This window comes from Callorhinus ursinus, unplaced genomic scaffold (assembly GCF_003265705.2).
Source record: "Callorhinus ursinus isolate GAN/ISIS: 27379988/994484 unplaced genomic scaffold, GSC_fseal_2.0 scaffold22, whole genome shotgun sequence".
In the NCBI taxonomy this organism is placed as follows: domain Eukaryota; kingdom Metazoa; phylum Chordata; class Mammalia; order Carnivora; family Otariidae; genus Callorhinus; species Callorhinus ursinus.
Genome location: NW_027397084.1, coordinates 23197219 through 23218073, shown reverse-complemented (window position 1 = coordinate 23218073; position 20855 = coordinate 23197219). Strand labels below are relative to the sequence as shown.

The 20855-nt window shown below is 35.1% G+C and overlaps 1 protein-coding gene across 1 annotated transcript in view; it reads left to right on the top strand.

Moving 5' to 3' along the window:
• Positions 1-20855, top strand: part of LMBRD1 (LMBR1 domain containing 1) — a 126531-nt gene that overhangs the window by 86757 nt on the left and 18919 nt on the right. The window contains exons 10-14 of the mRNA XM_025890619.2: positions 5792-5856; positions 6207-6309; positions 6852-6956; positions 9289-9438; positions 11620-11698. Coding sequence (XP_025746404.1) covers positions 5792-5856; positions 6207-6309; positions 6852-6956; positions 9289-9438; positions 11620-11698 — 502 coding nt within the window. The remainder of the gene's footprint in view (positions 1-5791; positions 5857-6206; positions 6310-6851; positions 6957-9288; positions 9439-11619; positions 11699-20855) is intronic.

Sequence of the window (20855 nt, the reverse complement as noted above, 5' to 3'; positions counted from 1 at the left end):
CCTTGCTGGATAGAGTATTCTTGGCTGTAGAGTGTTTCCTTTTAGCACTTGGAATTTATCATGCTGCTCTCTTCTGGCCTGCAGAGTTTCTGCTGAAAAACCCACTGATAGCCATATGGGGTTTCCCTTGTATGTCACTGCTTTCCTTTCTCTTGCTGCTTTTAAAATTCTCTCTTTATCACTACTTTTGGCCATCTTGTTTACTTTGTGTCTTGATGCAGACCTCTTTGAGTTGGTTTTGTTGGGGGCTCTCTGTGCCTTCTGGATCTGGATTTCTCTTTCCTTCCCCAGATTCTGGAAGTTTTTAGCTCTTATTTCTTCAGACAAATCTATTTGCCCCATTTTGTCGCTCTTCTCCTTCTGGAATCCTTATCATGCGACTGTTATGCTTGACAGTGTCGCTGAGTTCCCTGGGTCAGTTCTCATTTTGCATATTTTTCCCCCTCTCATCTGCTCAGCTTGATTACTTTCCATTACTCTGTCCTCCAGGTGGCTGATCCGTTCTTCTACTTCGTCTTGTTTGCTATTTATTCCAGGTAGTCTGTTTTTAGTTCCATTTAGTGAGTCCAGTAGCTCTAATTGGTTCTTTTTTACATCTCCTGTCTCTTGGTGGAGGGTCTCATGGAGGTTCTGCACTCTTTTCTCAAGTCCAATGAGTATCTTTATGAGCATTACTTTAAATTACTTTAAATTACTATCAGACATATTATTTATCTCCATTTCGCTTAAGTCTCCTGCTCTGATTTTGTTCCACTCTTTCATTTGGGACATATTCGTCTGTCTCCTCATTCTGTCTATTGTTGTGTCTGTTTCTCTGTGTTAGGAAAGTCAGCTACATCTCCTGCACTTGAAAGTAGTGGCTTTATGAAGAAAAGGTCCTGCAGCGCAGTGTCTCCTTTTCACCAGAAAATGGTGCATCAGGCGGTGTTTCCTATGTGTGTTGCTACAGGGGTGTCCTACTGTTGTGGCTGAGATGTGTTTGCCTTCATTCCAGCCTGTGATGGCTCTCTGCCTATTGTGGGCAGTCTGGTGTCTGTAGTATTAGTCTGGGTGGTCCGGGGCTGCCTTGGGCTTGAGTTGAGTCAGATCAGGTGTTTGCCAGAGATGAAGTAACACCAAACTGCAGGCACTTTACCTGTGTTGTCCCCTGAGAAGTTTTTGTTGGTGGGTGGGGCCTGCAGTCAGACCAGCTGCCTGCCCCCAGCCCACTGCTGGGGTCACTGTCAGATTGGTATGTGGTTATCTTTCCCTCTCCCTGGAGCAGGACTCACTTTGGAGTGGTGCTAGACCCTTGTCTGGGCGACACGCACACTGCCATACTTATGGCACCGCTTTGATGGGATCTTGGCAAGATCCGAGAGCGATCGGAGGGGGTGGATCTGCTTCACTGTGGCCTCTTATCTATACCGGGCTGTGAAGAGTCTGTTCTGCCAGCTTTCCAGTTGCTTTCTGGGTTATTTTTGCCGATGTGGGTGCTCTCTAGGCAGCCATGTGGCAAGAGGTGAGTCCAGGGTCGTCCTACTCTGCCATCTTCCCAGCAGCCTCTCAATTAGTGTTAATTCTTAACCTTTGGTAAAATTTCACTAGTGAAGTCATCTTGTTTTGGGCTTTTATTGTGGGAAGTTTTTGATAACTTATTCAATCACTTTTCTTGTTATAGATTTCTTCAGATTTTCTTTTTTTAAAAATCAGTTTTGGTAATTTGTGTCTTTCTAAGTTTATCTGAATTGTTTTACCACTGTTTTCTGGCCTGCATGGTTTCTGATAGGAAATTAGCTGTTAATCTTGCTGAGAATCTGTTTTACATGATGATCTCTCCTGCTTGCTTCTTTCAAGATCTCTGATTTGCCCTTCCCTACATTTATGCATGTCTAGGTGTGGATGTCTTTGAATTTATTCCTCCTGGAGTTTGTTGAATTTCTTGGATACATAGGTTATTTTTCATCAAATTTAGAATCCTTTTGCCCGTTATTTCTTATTCTTTTTGTCCTTTTACCTCTTTTTCTGGGAATCCCATTGAACTTAGGCTTCATAGTTTCACATGTGTCTGAGGCTCTGTTCACTTTATTTCATTTTTTTTTTCTTTCTCTTTCTCAGACTTGATCATCTCAGTTGATTTATCTTCAAGTTCGATCATTTTTTTTTTCCTTCTGTCCCGCTCAAATCTGCTGTTTAACCCTTCTGATGAAATATTCATGGCCATTTCAACTCCTGAATTTCAATTCACTTCTTTTTTATAATTTCTCCTTATTTAGTGAGACATTGTTTTCATATTTTGTTTTAGTTCTTAGGTCATGATTTTCTTTAGTTCTTTGAACACATTTAAAACACTGGATTTAAAGTTTTTGTCTGGAAATCCAATGGGTTTTCTCAAAGACATTGCCTATTGATTTTTTCCCCCTCTGTGTTAACCATGTTCTGTTTCTTTGCATGTCTCTTAATTTTTTTTCTTAAAACCTGGGATATTTTAAATGATATGCTGTGGTAACTCTGGAGATCAGATTCCACCTTCTCCCCAGGTCTGCTGTTATTGTTCTTTGCTGTTTGTTTTGTGACTTTTGTGAACTAATTCTGTGAAGTCTATATTCTTTGTTGTATGTGGTCACTGAAGTCTCTGCTTGGTTAGCTTAGTTAATGATTGAACAAGTCATTGAATCTCAAACCAATAAGCCTCCTAATCTTTGCTGAAGGGCAGTGTATGTGTTTTGAGATACTACTTCAACACTCAGGCAGGCACTTTGCAACTATGCCTTAGCCTTCACTTCCTGCTTTTGCAGAGCCTCAAGGTTAATCAGAAGTGGGAGTTTAAACCTTCTCAGATCTTTGCTGAGTATGCACACAGCCCTGAGCACGTATAGAGCCTTCTACATTCCCAGGAGTATGTGGAAATTTTTCATAGCCTCTATGGACATCTCATTTCCTAGGTTTCCAATTTAATCTTTTTGGTTAGTTTATTTTTTGCCTGTTACTGACCAGTTCTTGTGGCCATAAGTTATTGGTTGCCTGTAATTTTTTGACAGACAGTCCTGGAGAAAGAGTTTTGTATTGTATGAGCGCCAGTTCTTGTCAAACAGATGGCCTTGCAAGTGAGATCTTCTGTGGAATTACCCAGCAAGTCAAATAATAACAGTTCTCTGGGAATGAGACTTTGAAAGAGCTGTATTCCCTTTCTGTTTCCTCAAGTGGCTGCTAGGCTTCTGGCTTTTACAGGCTATCTTTCAAGGCTACAATACACTAGAGAGAAGCAATTGGGACTGCAACAAGTTAAAATGCCATAATGCTCTGTATTCTTACTGACGTTCCGTCATTTTTCTTGGATAAATGTCCTTGGATTGTTGCATGGCTTTGGTAAATTTCCCTAGTGTTGAAAACGTTGATTGTGACAATTTATGTCAGTTTTTTCATTGCTTTTATGGAGGAGAGGATTTTCAGAGGCTCTTATCCCTCTCTCTTTACTGACGTCATCTCTATAGCTTAATCTTTATTTCAAATTGACATTATAGCTAAGAGTGGAATATTTAGGTCAGTTCAAGGTGGTCATCATTGACAAGATTCTGGAAGCGCTAATTTAAGTTCTCATTTATATATGTTGTTTTCTTGGTTTTTATAAAAGTTACAGTTTTTACATTTATTTTGTATTCTATTAGGTAGCTGTGATTAAACAGTTTAACTGTGGGTCATTCATCCTAACAGATTGGGAAAATAGTCCCAGATTTTTTTTCCTTTTGTATTCTCTCCCCAAAATGGACATCAGGGAAAGGGAATTTTAACTTCTGCTATTTCTGTGTTAGGTCTTTGTACTAATTGGCATCTGGCAGTTATATGTCCTCATGCTACAAGCTATTTCTTATTAGCAGTCTGTTAGGAAATAATATGTTTTAGTTGTAGATCCTCAGTGTAATTATATTGTCTTCTGATTCACCTTGGTATTGAATAAAGGTGCTCAAATCTAGTAGAAAAAGATTGTGTAAGCTCCTTTATACCTTCTACTAATGAACTTTTGTTACTGTAGAGTCACTTCAAATTTCCTTAGCAATAAGACCTTTTTTTTTTTTTTAAGATTTATTTCTTTTAGAAAGAGAGAGCATGTGACTACAAGTGGGGGGGTGGGGGCAGAAGGGGAGGGAGAGGGACAAGCAGATTCCATGCTGACCAGGGAGCCTGATATGGGGCTCGAGCCCATGACCTGACCCAGAGATCATGACTTAGCTGAAGTCAAGAGTCAGCTACTCAACACACTGAGCCACCCAGGTATACTAGCAGTGATACCTTTTTAAATAAATGAGTTCTCATGTGAAATTCCAGTGTGTAAAATTGGTACAAGCAGTGTTTTCTATTTCAGGTAATGACTATATCCTTTTTGGTCCTCTCTTGACAATTTTCTTTTCCAATGGTTCCAGAGGTACTCTTTCAGAACTGAAGAATTTCCTAGAACACAGCCTAAAATTTATTCCAAAATTCATCTTTATATGTGGGGTAGGATGATGTGTTACTATTTTACTTCATTTATCCTGGCAGAATTCTAAAGTAAACTTCAGCAATTATGTGTCATAAGATGAAAAACACCATCACATACATGATATTATCCATCTATTCCTATCAATTCTAGTCCAAAGAGAGGCCAAAAACACTTAACTGTGCTTAATCAAAATCTTCCTTTTTTTTGTTCTGACTTTGTGGACTCTTCAGCCTACTCGTTGCTAGAACTTAAGGAAGATGTCAGGGAAAAAAAGAGCCTAGGTTATTACAAACCTATATAAACCTATAACGTAGGTTTCAGCCCTTTTTTATTCCTTAGACACCAGGTTCCAAAACATTTTTGCTTGTTTTCTACTATCTCTAATACAAAGTTCATATGGTAGAAGGAAATGTATTCTACTAATTACAGTGCTTAATACATTTCTTCCCAGAAATATTGTTTGAGATGACATTTTCTTCAGTGCTGTTAATACTCTATATTTCAGGAATAGTAGCAGTTATACAGACTTTTCTGGGCCATGGTATGTGATATATATATATATATATGTCTCATACATATACACAAAACATGTAGACAAAAGCTATAAATTGTATGTATGTATGTGCATGTGTATATATATGTATGTATATACATACGTATGTGTGTATGTGTATATGTGTTTAAAAATTCTGTGGGAAATGTTCCAAGTTCCCTTTTTTAATAACAGGTTTATATGACCTGATGACTTTCATGACTTTTGGTTTTTTGTATGTGTGTGTAGGTCTTAATGTACTTTTTAAAATTTATTTTTTTTTTAAGATTTTATTTATTTATTTGACAGAGAGAGACACAGTGAAAGAGGGAACACAAGCAGGGAGAGTGGGAGAGGGAGAAGCAGACTTCCCGCAGAGCAGGGAGCCCAATGTGTGGCTTGATCCCAGGACCCTGGGATCATGACCTGAGCCAAAGGCAGATGCTTAACAACTGAGCCACCCAGGCGCCCCTTAATGTACTTTTCAGTTATCTTTGAAGCTTATATTTCATTGTAACTGAATATAAGCCTTTTATATGACCTAGCAGAGTCTAATTTGTTTACTTACTAATGAAGACTTTTAAATACTTTGTCTCCTGAGTATGTGTTTTCAGTCAGTCTCATAATGAAAATTTAGATGACAAATGTCTAGAATTATATACTAAATTAAAATATATCTTAGATCATTTTATTTAGATCATTGTCATATGCTTGCAATTCATATTGAGCATAACGGTTTTGTGCTTTTAATATCAACTTCTAGAACTGTATTTTAATGAATTTTTTTTTTTTACTTTTAGATCGTTTGGGGAATATTTTTCATCTTAGTTGCTTTGCTGTTTATAATTTCTCTCTTCCTGTCAAAGTAAGTGTAGTATACATAATTTCTAAAGCACACATCCTGTGATGTTATATATTTTCCGTACTTGATTCCATTAGTGTAGCATATTCATCTTTAGCTATTTTACTTGAAGTATTCTACAGCATTAACTCAAAGAATGACTAAAAATGTGCAATAATAGACAGTATTTCTTTGTTCTATTTCAATTGAACAGTATCTGTAAGATATTTAAGTGAGGTTTAATTTGTTACCCATGGTTTTCTTTGACTCTGTTGAATCTGCATGCTTAACTTATGATATTTTTTCTAAGTTAATTGAAAATATGCTAGTATAACATATAAATTCACTCCTTATAATTTTTGTTGTTGTTTTAGTTTGGATAAAGCCCTTCATTCAGCTGGAATAGATTCTGGTTTTATAATTTTTGGAGCTAACCTGAGTAATCCACTGAATATGCTTTTGCCTGTACTACAAACAGTGAGTAAAAAAAAAAAAATCAGTCATTTTATTCTTCAGCAAACATTCTCACACTCTGTCAAATTATTATGTTAACAAACTATTAATACTTGGCAATATATGCTTGTGCCCTCTGCTGATTTGGCTCTTCATTTACATGTAACTTCCACATTGATATATTACTTTAAAGATTATATTGATATATAGGTGAATTCTTATACATAATTTGATTTGGGATACATTATAATACCTAAGATGAACGTTTCTAATAATTCCTGTTTTTAATTTTTAATGAATTCTTTTATTCCATGTATAAATGTAATTTTAGTTTAATTTGTTATAGGATTTTTCTTAGGATAATGGTACTAAGCAATTTGTAACAATTTAGTAATTGTTTTTTGGAGGATTCTTTTTTTTTTTGTATTATCAGAGTAGCCTGTCAAAATCAGGACTGATATTTTAAACATTTGTCAAATATGAATAATGAAGTTTCATTTTCATAACTTTATATGACTTCTAGGACCCCTCTTGTTTGTGCATTAAATTAAATTTTTTTTTTTCAGGTATTTCCTCTTGATTATGTTCTTATAACAATTATTATTATGTACTTTATTTTTACTTCAATGGCGGGAATTCGAAATATTGGCATATGGTTCTTTTGGGTTAGAGTAAGTATAACAATATTATTTTGATTTTTTTCATCATTTTGTACATAATCTCCATCTCCAAGTTAACTTAAATTTATAATATAAAAGTTGTAAATATCTTGATATTAAAAGGAAGCGCACTAGCTTTTTCTTTTTTGTTGTTGTTATTTTATTTATTTATTTATTTATTTAACAGAGGGAGAGAGAGAGCAAGAGCAGGAACACAAGCAGGGGGAGTGGAAGAGGGAGAAGCAGGCTTCCTGCCAAGCAGGGAGCCCGATGCGGGGCTCAATCCCAGGACCCCGGGATCATGACCTGAGCAGAAGGCAGACACTTAACGACTGAGCCACCCAGACGCTCCGAAGTACTAGCTTTTTCACTTCATGTTAGCATAAAGGTGCTTTTTGCCTAAGTGGTGGTTTTTAAATGGACAAGTTTGCCTCTTGCATACATTTGGCTGTGTCTGGAGATATTTTCAGTTGTTAAAACTAGTGGGTGATTGACTTATTTCACTTAGCATAATCCCATCCAGTTCTATCCATGTCGATGCAAATGGTGGGTATTCATCCTTTCTCATGGCTGAGTAATAGTCCATTGTATATGTGTACTACGTCTTAATCCATTCATCTGTTGAAGGGCATCTTGGCTCCTTCCACAGTAAAACAATAACAACCCAAAAAATTAGTGGGTGCTATTGGTGTCTAGTGGGTAGAGACCAGAGATTCTGCTAAACATTCTGGATTGCACAGAGCAGCCTCCCATAACAAAGACTTAACCAGCCCAAAATGTCAATAGTGCCAAGGTTGAGAAACCCTGGTTTAGAAGTTACATTATTTTCTTTAGTGTTTGGCTGCATGGAAACACATTGAAGTACAAATGAATACACTATAGCTCAATAGATGGCCCTTCCTACTAGAAGTTAAAATTGCTATATGATTGGAGAAGGGTTATTTTCTTCCTACACTCATTTTGAGATAAATTAAGAATTTCAAGGAGCACCTGAGTGGCTCAATCGATTAAGCATCGGCCTTCAGCTCAGGTCATGATCTCCAGGTCCTGGGATCGAGCGCCGCATCAGGCTCCCTGCTTAGCAGGGAGTCTGCTTTTCCCTCTTCTTCTGCTCCTACCCCCTGTTCACGTGCTCTCTCTCTCTCTCTCTCTCTCTTTCAAATAAATAAATAAATAAATCTAAAAAATTTTTTTTTTCAAAATGAAGATAATTCAGGTAGAGATTACTTCCACCTGTGAGTAAAAGAAAACCCAGTTAAATAGTGGTTTGAACTAATAAAAGATTTCTTGCTATGAAAATTTTTAAAAATCTAGCATTGCTTTGTACTTCAAAAATGTCAAGTCCAACATCTCTGTAATGCTCTTGGCTTCTCCCTCAGGATTGTAATATGGATGCTACAGCTTCATTTATCCTGTTCATGTTCCATTAAAAAAAATACTATCAATAAAGCAACATTTTCCCAAAAGTCCACAGCAGACTTCTTTCCTTTTGATGTTTAATATTTTATCACTGTTAGCTACAACTACATGTAAGAGAAACTGGGAAATCTCAATTTTTAGGTGTTCATATTGTCATCCTATCCAGAATTGGAGTTCTTTTACTCTCTATTGTACTAAAATCTGTTAATAAAACAGAGTAGTGATTTCTTAGTTGCTAAAATAAAAATGTGCTTTGCCATTGAAATGAAGCAAGTTCTCTGGCTTATTGTATTTATTATCACATTTTAGTTTCCCTTTAGTATAAATATATATGAAAGTATTTACAGTCAGATTAATATAAATTATGATAAACTAGAACTTACAACAGTATAATAGGATGTCATGAGTATCTCATAGAAATGAGTATTTATAAATGCATGGCATGTCTGTTCTTATGTAGTAATATGTAAAACCACAAATATATTACTAATACTTGTAGTTTAAACTCACTCCTCTAATCTTTAGGTAGCATTAGTGGTAGTTCATAATTCTTCTTAGCTCTATAAACTTCTAACAGATGCTATTACATAATAAGTTTAGAAGATTTGTCTGGAAACGAAGCAGGTGAATACTAACATATAATATATTCTCTAGGTCTTGAGTTTTTCATGGATCATTTATAGGATCCTTTGAATATAGATGCTTTGCTGTGATTTTAAAATAACCATAAATGTAAAACTAAAAGCTTTACAGAGAAAGAATTGTCTGTCATTGTCATAATCATTTGAAATGATTAAGAATTCTTAATATTTATTTTAGAAAAAGAAATAGTTGAACTGTATTCATTACCTCTAACACACAAGCAGAACTTAGTGCCTTAAAACTAAAGCATATTGCTGAAATATTGTTACTTTTTTCTTTCCAGCTGTATAAAATTAGAAGAGGTAGAACCAGGCCCCAGGCACTCTTATTTCTTTGCATGATACTTCTGCTTATTGTCCTTCACACTAGCTACATGATTTATAGTCTTGCTCCCCAATATGTCATGTATGGAAGCCAAAATTACTTAATAGAGGTAAGTAAAAAATTTTAAACTTCATTATTTTGATATTTTAAAGAGAGTGGTATTTAAAACCAAATTTTAATTTGTGAAGGTTGGCATAAGATAATAGCTCATCAGATCAAGTTTAATATCACAAAAACAGGTTTTTCACTCCATTTTTGAGCATATTTATGTTTTTGTACAAGTTCTTTTTTTAATAACACACTGAATTTTATTATTATAGTTCCTTAAATGGATCCCATGATGCTAAGCTACTGAACTTTATCTCAGCACTTTGTTAAAACTCATATTATTTTCCCTAAAATAATATTTTAAGTAGTTTTATTAATATGGCTCCCCAAAAAGTTTTGATGAGCAAAGTATGTCTGGTCATCAGTACTGTGAATTCCACAGGAGATTCTTAAAAAATATTTTATTTGTAGTGTTACAAAGGAAGGCAATGACATACAAGGGAAACCCCATATGGCTATCAGTGGGTTTTTCAGCAGAAACTCTGCAGGCCAGAAGAGAGCAGCATGATAAATTCCAAGTGCTAAAAGGAAACACTCTACAGCCAAGAATACTCTATCCAGCAAGGCTTCCATTTAGAATAGAAGGAGAGACAGAGTTTCTCAGAAAAATAAAAGTTAAAAGCAAAACCAGCCACGTCCCTGTCACACACGGTGCCATCGGCCTGTGGGTCCCAAATTCACAGTCCAGCCGCCCTCTTGCCCGAGTCAGCATGCGTGGCCTGCCACCTGCTCAATGCCAAGTCAACACGCCTTCAGCTCAGATTGCCAAGGGCTCAAACTGGCACTCTTCCCCTCAAATTCCAGCCCCTGTGCTCAAGTTTGTGCACAAAAGTGGGCATAATTACAACAGCAGAATGAAGCAACCCAAACAGTGACACTAATTCTGTGGAATATGGAATGGATAAAAGGAGTGTGCTAGGCTGAGAACATCTCCAACAGGCACATCAAAGAACAATACAGCATGATTCTGGTTAGTAAAAGAAGCAAAACTGGGAAAAATAAAACAAGATGAAATCAGAGAGGGAGACAAACCATAAGAGACTCTTAAGCATAGGAAACAAACTGAGGGTCTCTGGAGGGGAGGTGGGTGAGATGGTGGGGTAACTGGGTGATGGGCATGAAGGAGGAGGGCGCATGAGGTAATGAGCACTGGGTGTTCTATGCAACTGATGAATCACTGAACGCTGCCTCTGAAACTAATACAGTATATGTTAATTAATTGAATTTAAATTAAAAAAAGGAAACCCCACTCCCAAAATTTTATTTATGGGTATCTGAGCTTTCTTTCAACATGATGGGTATTACTTGTTATACTCTTTCTTTACATTGATCTTTCAGAAGCCAGCTGTGGCTCCTGCTTGTAACTGGACAGCTAGTTTGAGTTTTTTGACAGTTTAAAATATTTTGACCATATCTGATTCAACCTTTGTGTAGTTTGTTTCCTTTCCCTAAAATACCTCTTGCTCTACTTAATAATGCAAATGTGTTTCAGGTTCTAGTTCAAGCTTTGCTTTAATGGAGTCTTTGATTGCTAATCTAGTCTGCCCAGATCACCCCTTTTTTATACTGTATTCCTTCATTCTTTCTTTACTTTAACATGTAATTAGTAACAAAAATTTAACAAACACATCAAACCTTCCAACAGTACCATACATAATATTACCAATGGTTGAAAAATTAGTTCATTGACAAATACTAAGTAATAATGTAAGTGGAACAAATATAAGACACACACTATAATAGAGGTACATGAGTAACCTGAGTTTGGGAAACACAGTACTAGATCACCTGAATCCTATTTTCTACTTCTTATATCTTTTTATTTTCTTCTTGCCTTATTGTGTCCACCTAGTTCACTAGGTCATGTTTATTAAACTTTTTTCTATGAATAAATGAAGTGACATCATGCATTTGCATGGACAAAACATATTTTCTGGTTTCACAGTGGAATAATAAGTAGGCTTTTTCCCTGGGAAGTTGTTCTGTTGTTTAGTCCAGGACCTAAAATTGTTGCAAAAAAGCCCTAATGTTAAAATTTACCATAAATCTTTCTCTTCTAATTGTAATTTTGTATAAGAATATTAGCTAAATGTAGTTTAATAGAAAACAGAGTATAAAATATGATTACTTTTTGATCCAAATATTAATATACTTACATTTTAACCATATTTTTGTCTTTTAGAGCAATATAACTTATGATGACCATAAAAACAATTCAGCCTTCCCTGTGCCAAAGAGATGTGATGCCGATGCCCCTGAAGGTAAGGCAGCTCTTATCAACTATCTTAGAATTTATAACTCTGTGAGAAAAGAGTTGGCTTGCATTTTGCTGTGTTAATCATTTGATGCATCTGTTTTAATATATGGTAATAAAGGAACTTTTAGCAGGAAGAAATTGGTAAGTCTTTTCAATAGAATTTCTTGGTGATATATTGATTTCCATTAGGGAAAGGACCATTATAAATTAGTTACTTATCAAGTAACAAAAGGTAGTTCTTATTTATTACATTTACTAATATAAGAAATCACTCTTAAATGACTTTCTTTTTCCTTGAAATCTCAAGGTAGTTTTGGTGGAATCTCTAATTCTTAGGACCAAGACCAAAAGTACCTATGACTTAGAACTTTTCATTCATACACATCTAGTTATTTTACTTAATAATAATAATGTTAATAGCAGTTCACTTTTAAGAACATATAATTGTGTTCCAGGCACTACGATAAGTATTTTATGTGTATTCTGAGAAAAATTCTGTGATCCTATGCTTTTAACCTCTTTTTTTAGAGAATTTTTTTTCTTCTTTCTGTTCATTAAGGTGATTTTTTTCTTTTGAATATTATTCTGTCCTGATAAAGGTTTCCAGATTCATTCTATCAGAATTTACGATTTCTTTTCTTCTTTTTCTTTTTTTTTTTAAGATTTTATTTATTTGACAGAGAGCACAAGCGGGGGAGCAGCAGAGGGAGCTGCAGAGGGAAAGGTAGAAGCAGGCTCCCCACTGAACAGGAAGCCCACTCGATCCCAGGACCCTGGGATCATGACCTGAGCCAAAGGCAGACGTTTAACTGACTGAGCCCCCCAGACACCCCTGCAATTTTTTTTCTACTCTTATCTTCAAAATGCTTTTATATCAGGGTAAAGTAATATGTCAGATGGAGTAAATTTCTTCATAAATCACTCATGGGTACCATTATAAAAAGAAAAATTCTGAGTTTTTTAGTAGGGTCAATTAAAGATTGTGATGGAGTAATAGGAAGACTAAGCATAGAATACTGGGATAGCCCAGAGGAGGAAGTAATTACTTTTACCTGGAGGAGATCATTGTGCAGTGGTAGTCAAAAGAAAGGCTTTTGGAAAAGTGACACCAGAACTGCCTTTCAAGGTTAAAGAAGAATTTGTCTCCTGTGTGCATCAAGGGAAGTTGTCCTGGGCAGAGGAACAAAATGCACAAATAAAATTGTCTTAAACTATATTATGGGTATGTGTTTAAAAGAATTTAAAACATTGTTATTGTTTTGTATTTGGAGGGAGGGAGGAAATGAAATTGAAGAGTTAGGAGTCAAATCACAAAATGTTTTGGAAAGTAAAGTGTCAATGAAGAGTTTTTGTTTTTTTTTGTTTTTTCAGTGAAGAGTTCTAAATAAGAAAATAGAAGTTGTGATCTGGTTTATTGTCCCAACAACTTAATTATCACAGTTATATGTTATATAGAGCCGGGATTTGAGACCAAAGCATAGAAATCAGATGGGAGGCATAGCCAGAAGGAGCTGTTACAGTAATCCATGAGAGATGGTGGAAGCCTGAATTAAGCAGTGGTCATGAGCACATGAAATGAAGAAAGAAATTCAGGGGTGAATTGAGAGAATTTCTGATTGTTTGGATCCAAAGCAATTTCAAGGAACACAAAGATTCTAGAATGCCCTCCAGTTACTGACTAGTTTGGTAAATTTTGGTATCACCAAACTGAGATAAGAATACTTACTAAGATTAGAGAGAATTTTAAGAAATGATGAGTTGACCTGAGATATCTCCAGGACATTCAGGTGGAGGTTTCATAGGCAGTTGAATATATATGCAAGGAACTGAGAGGGAAGAGAGTGGGAGGAGCACAGAGACTGGACCTCAGAAAAAGTGTTAGCTAAGGGCAAGTGGGTAAAGAAGGTACAGAGGAGAGGACTGAAAAAAAAATGTTGATGAAGAGAAATCTAATTGAATAAAAACGAGTATAAATCAGTGACTGAGTTTATATTATTAGTCTTCATGGAAATTCTTCATAGAGATTGAGAGAGATTAGGCAGAAACTGAAGAAGGCATGCAGGGTCATGGAAATTTTTGTTTAGCTCTTTTGTTTTGCTTTGTTTTTTATAGATTAGGAGAGACTTCAGGGAGGATGGGATGGAACTAATGAACAGGAGAAGCTGAAAAATATCAGAAAGGATGAATGATGGAACAATATCCAGTTCTAGAGGAGATGGTATTAAGAACATCCAAGATGGGATGCTTTAGATAGAACGAAGGGTACTCCTTCTCTAAGTTGTAAGGAAAGAAGCAAGGATATGGATTCAGATAGTAATTTCTTAGTGAGAGTGGACAGGAAGTTGTCATTTGTATCTCATTGTCTCAGTTTGCTGTGAAGTGTAAGTTCAGGTCATCTGCTGAGAATTGAGTAGGCCGTTGGGGCCTACGTAATTAAGGAAAGTGGCAAAAGTTTTTAATAGGCCATGAAAGTGAATAAAGAGGGTTCTCACTGAAGATAAATCAGTGATAGATAAATATGTCAGGGGACAGAGATGAAATTATCAATTTGTGTTTTTGTTGAACAGATCTGTACAACCAGTGTGATTATTCTCCATCGGTGCTTAGTTGTCTGGGGAGGGTAGGTTGAAGGATTGAAGTAGGATGCAAGGCAAAGGACGGGCTAAGAGGCACAGAATAAAGTGAGTCTGGGATGCATAAGGAAATAAGGGAAGAGACTAAAACTGGGAGAAAAGAACAAAATGGAGAAGAGATGGGAAAACAGATCCAGTGGGATACCTTTTGTTGCCTGAAGAAATAATAGTAAAATATTTCTAGTATAAATAAATATGACTTGACTTTCCAGTTCTACTTTTGTAATGACTTTAGTCCCAGATTTTTTTCTTTGAAATGTACACACACATCACAAAAAGGGTGGATAGTTGAAATGCTTTGGGTTGTCATTTTTAGCTAAGTGAAAATAGAATGAAAAATTACTGCTGAGTTGATTTGTAATTTTTTTTTAACTAAGAAGGCATTGACCCTGAAGATCTAAAATAGATTCTGCTTTTAAAATTCTTATGGCACTATTGAAACCATAGCAGAAAAAATAAATAAAAACAAATTAAGATTTCAAAATTATGTTGCACTGGTAAAGGGAATTTTAAATGCCCCTGTATTGCTGAACTGAGTGAATTTGTATATTATAGCTCAATAAGCTTTAGTCAGATGATATACTTTACCATAATTTTTTATGAATCCTATTTAGTATCTTTCTTTTTCAGTCTAACCTAATTTACAGTAGTTAAAATGACTCTATCTGAACTGTTAAATTTTTCTTAAACATTTCAGTTGACTTATCCTTTGAAATGTTACTTTGCAGTACAAAACATACCCTTAGGTTTATGGATTTGATTGATTTTTCTCAACCTTTTCTTTTGTTCTCTAGCTCATCCTGAAATGTTAACTTTGTAACATTATATGTTCATGGTAGAAATATCATTGGATCTGGGGTATCAGGGTAGATTTTTTTAAAATAAAAATAGTGATGGGGAAAGACGAAGAGCAGATTAGGACATGAGATTTGACACATAGTGGTGGAGATGGTGTGGAATATATGGTGACAGACTGGTATGACTGTATCCATTTGAACACGAACTTGGAAATCTCAGCAGAGAAAAAAATACTGTTATTTGTGACATTTTGGTGGGCACATTTGACTAGAGTAGATGGTGCTACAATATAAATATGCCATAAGGCACTTGATGGCACTTTTATGTGTCTGTTGCAAATAACAGAATCTTGAAGAGTGAGTTTTAGATTTAGAAACAAAAATTATGATGTTATACTTAAAATTATTTCTGAGAAAAGATAATCTCCCTAGAAAGATATTAAAGCAACAATTTCTAAAAACACATATATGAATCTCTTATCAATCAGTACATTTTAGAGACCTTTTTTCTCAAGTAATACTGTGTTCGTATATGGAGTAGTCTTGCATTTATTAAACATATAGAAATTATTACTGACACCCTAGTTTTAAGTGCTTATAGTGTCTAAGAGTCAAAAGAGAGTCATTCATCTAAAAATAGTTTAGGTTTTTGTGTTTAAAATAATCTCAAAGAATAGAATGGTTTAGCAGATTTATGAGGAATACCTATCATACCGCGTTTATAAAGTTCTCCTAAAATGACAATATTACATAATTTATCTTGACAGGTAGTGCATAGTTTATATGTTTAAAGTGAGTCAACTTGGCAAATTAGAAATCAAGTTTTAAATTTTATATGCCATTGTGGCAAAATAATCTTTACATTCTTAGTTTTATATTCTTTAAGTGCTACTTAATCCAACAAGCCTTAGTACACAGTTTATGTTAATGTGAGTAAAATAGTTAAACACAGAACTATTACAAGTTAACATAAATGTACATAAATATTTGAATCAAAATAGGAAGATGAAAGATCATTGTCCCTTAATGGACAAACACAGTAGGCATTGTGAGTACTGGGGTAGATTTTGGAAAAGTGTCAGAGAAACACATATACCTATTATATGTATTTCTGCCATTGAATAGCACTCAGCCTAATGGACTTGGATATGAAAATAAATAATTGTAGTAGAAGGAAAAGTAAGTGGCAAGCTATAAAGAAATAATAGACAAAAGTGCTATGGGAAGGCAAAAGGGGATAATGATTTATTCTGCCCAGGGGGTAGTATAACATTTCAGCTGGGCCCAAAAGCATAAGTTAAATAAATCTAAATGAGCAATAACAACAACAACAAAAAAATTGAAGGATATTCCAAGCAGAAAAGGCACCTGCATTAATAAGGCATAAAGACATAAATAAATTTGGCATGTTATAGTAACAATAAATTATGGCAGGAGCATTGAATATTTGGGGAATACAGTGAGGGATGAAGGAAGATAATATGTTTCCAAGTGACTGTTTTTAAAAATCCATGAACCCCCTTATTTGTGCTGTTCTATTTAATTCTTTTACCTTTTCTTGACGTAAACTTGTGTTGTCTTACTTGGAACTGGAAATGAAGTGATCTGTATAAGTCAAATTTGACTTTTGTAAGTTATTCTGATTAAGTATATTTGTTAATATATATAGCCAGTCTTAAGTAATCAAATGATATACATAGCTGTAGATTTTAGCTTTAGGATATAATTTTACTAGGACAAATGGTTAAGATGACTCAGGTTAGCTGGTGATGCTAAAATAGAAGTTGATGTGTTAAACTAAACCACATGAATTACAAAAAACAGAGCAGACTTAAAATTTAAAAAGCTAAAGCAAGGTTATAATTATATACACTAAGTACAAAGGGAAAGTGAGAATTATTTTTAATTCTTTAATAAGGTAGAATGTGTATGATACCTTACTTTAGAAAGTAGTTAAACTCTAAATTCTGGAGTAAACAAGCCCATCATCAAGAAATGACTCAAAATACGTTCTCAGTAAATAAAACTTACTTGTCTGTTTTGCCAGCAAATAAACAGGTTGACCTGTTTTCTCAGAACCTCAAATATCTGTCCTTCTAAAAACATTTAACATACTATGTCAGGGAGAGAGAATCTTTTTTCTCCTCATTTTCTGTGTGAGAATTACAGAAATGGAAATAAAGAGATACATAAATTGTAAACAGTTTTAAAATATGAATTAGAATGTTAAAGCAAAAAAAAAAACTTGATAGAGGACTTCTAACTCATGCAGTCCTCTTTATTGCAGATACAGAAACTAAGGCCCTAAGAAATGAGAAATAAAAGCTGTACAGATAATATGAGACTTGGGGTGATAATGCAAGTGTCTGGATTCCCAATACCTTTTTTTTTAATTCAATTAATTAAGATATAATGTATTATTGGTTTCAGGGATACAGGTCTGTGATTCATCAGTCGTACGTAATACCCAGTGCTCATTACAGCACATACCCTCCCCAATTTCCAGCACCCAGTTACCCCATCCCTCCACCCGCCTCCCCTCCAGCAACACTCAGTTTATTTCCTATGATTAAGTTTCTTATGGTTTGTCTCCCTCTCTGGTTTCATCTTTTTTCATTTTTTCCTCTCTTCCCATATGGTCCTCTGCCTTGTTTCTTAAATTCCACATGAGTGAGATCATATGATAATTGTCTTTCTCTGATTGACTTATTTTACTTAGCATAATATACCCTCTAGTTCCATCCATATCGTTGCAAATGGTTCCATCCATATCGTTGCAAATGGGAAGATTTCATTTTTTTTTTTCTGATGGCTGTGTCATATTCCATTGTGTGTGTGTATATATATATATATATATATATACACACACACACCACATTTTCTTTATCCATTCATCTCCCAGTATCTTTTTGTAGATACATCTGTGTCTTGTATTTTGTGTCCATTGCCTGTCCTTTAAATTTTAAAAATAAAACTGTTAATGCTTTTTTTTAATGTAATGGAGATAGTCATTTGAAGCCACGAGGGAATGAAAGTCACAGACAATATAAAGGAAAATCAGAGGTTGAGGATCTAAACCTAGGTTATTGGAGAAGGAAACATAAGAGTCTGGAAAATGAGAGGTGAAAACCAGAATACTATAGCATTATAGTATCCAAGAGTGTTCTGTCTACTGGTCGGTAGTGTTGATGCTTCAGAGAGAGATTTAACAAGCAAATCTTAAACCTTTGAGAATGCAGTTTTAGTAGAGTAGTATGGGGCTAAAGTAGTAGAGAATTAGGTAAAAAGATTTAACAATGAAGATAATTTCTAACCTTGATGTGCTTTTAGTTTGTGATTTTTGTCATGCTGTCTACATGGCCTTTAAAAATCCTATATATTTGATGGCACATGAACTAAAAGCATGGATATAATACTAAAGTTGTATATCTATCTTATTTTTAGTATGAAATCATATTAAAATGCATTTAGGAGCTTGCTCTTTGGCCAGATCCTCAAATCTTTTTGCAAAGTTAATGTATTCTTAATTCCACATGTCTGTTTCCTTAGTTCATGCATTGAGGGAGAACATAGAGTTCAGTTTTGAATCATTTTTGTTTGAGAATTCCTTAAATATCCAAGTGGAGGTCTTGAGTTGGAAGTTGAGTTGGATCTAAAATTCTGGAGAAGTTTATGCTGGATTAGTCAGGGTTTGATGGGAAGTAAAGCTGTGAGACTAGATGAGAGATCACCAAGAGACTGAGTATAAATGGAGAAGAGGTACAAGGACTGAGCTCTGTGACTGTCCAATGGTAAGAGGTTAGAAAGAAGAACAACCAGTGAAGAATTAAGAAGGGACAATCAGTGAGTTAGGTGGAAAATTAGGCAAGGGAAGAGTGATGAACGATTTCAAGTGCTGTCATTTGCCAAATTAAAAAAAGAGAGAAAGAGAAACTAAACAGATGATGACAGTAGGAAGAGGGGGACTGTTTGCAATAAGGAAAACTCTCTGACCATGAGATCTGTAATTGTTTCAAAGATCAGGCAGAAAAGAGGGTTTTTTTGTTTGTTTGTTTTCTATGTAGAGAGGAGTAAGTAAGGCGTAAATAAAGAACCAGGTGTTAGGGAGTAGGCTGATCAGAGAATGTTTTTCCCTGAGGTTAGTCAAGAGGTGTATTGTTCAGGAGCGGGTATAGGCTAGGGTAGGCCAGATTTCAGGGGTCTGGGGAAGGAGAGGAATTTAAATTTTGGGTAAATCAAATTAATAAGCCTCTTGTTCTGATTGATCAGTGTGGACAAACAGTTCAGGCAATCTTTTTTTGAAGCAAAATCATGGAACAGTACATCAAAAACTAATGATGTATGGTGATTAACATAACATAAAAGAAAAGAAAAAAAAAAGAAATGACTCTTGGTGGGGTTAATTCAGTGACTGACAAGAACAGGTCTGATGGGATGATGCGGGCAGAAACCTGATCAGAGCAGGTTAAAGACGGAATGGGGACTTGAGTAACTAAGTTTGAAATAATTGTCATGACAAAAACACCAAGAAAAAAAACAACTGCTGAATAAAATACCAAATTTCTTAAAAGTATCAAAGTGCTGATAAGATCTTAAGACAAAAATCTCAGTTGTTCTCACTAATCATCATTAGACCAGCAGCATCTGGGTATTGGGGAGTTGTTAGAAATATAAATTATTAGGCTCCACCTTAAGCCTTCTAAATCAGAAACTCTAGGGATGGAACCTAGCAGTTTGTTTTAATAATTGCTCCAGGAGGGGTGCTGGGTGACTCAGTTGGTTAAGTGTCCAACTCTTTGTTTCAGCTCAGGTCATGATCTCAGGCATTGTGGGGTAGAGTACTGTGTCAGGCTCTGTGCTCAAAGGGGAATCTGCTTGAGACTCTTTCCCTCAATCCCCCCCTGACCCCCCCCGCTCACTCTCTCTCGCTCTCAAATCAATAAATAAATAATTAAAAAAAAAATCCCTCTAGATAATTCTGGTGCTGCATTAGTCTGAGTGAAGGAAAGAAACCTAGAACGAAGTAGTAAGTAGAGTGTTAAGCTGCTTTGTTTTGAGGGCACTTACCAAATCCAATGATTTAAGCTTCAGTTTTCATAGCCTTTTGAGGCAAAAGGAACAGAAAATAACAGAGCAGACCTGTCCAATGAAAATATAATGTGAATCACATAAGTGATTTAAACTTTTTAACAGTCACATTAAAAAAGAAACCTATGACTTTGATTTTATTAAATGGCATTGTATTTAACCCAGTATATCCAAAATATTGTTTCAATATGTAACTAACATAATATTTTACTGAGATACTTTATATCCTTTTTCATACTAATCTTCAAAACCTGGTGTATATTTTGCACTTAAATAACACCATAATTCAGACCCCAAATTTTCATCATCTAAATGAAACAATTTATTAAAGTAAAATACAGTTCTACCAAAGCAATAAAGTTGCTTTTAATAAAAAATTATTTTACACTGCTTCAGTTTTTAATTTATATTTGAATTAATTCGAATTCAAAATAAAGTTAGAAATTCAGTTCCTTAGTCTCAGTAGTCACATGAATTATTTAATAGCCACATGTTACTAGTAGCTATTATATTGGACATGCAGGTGTAGAGTACACATGAATGGTATCATCTCATAGGAGATGCATGTACCCTCTTGTAAAGCTGAGCCCTTCTGTCCCCCAAGTATTACATCACCATCTGAGGGTGAACAAGTAACGAAGTT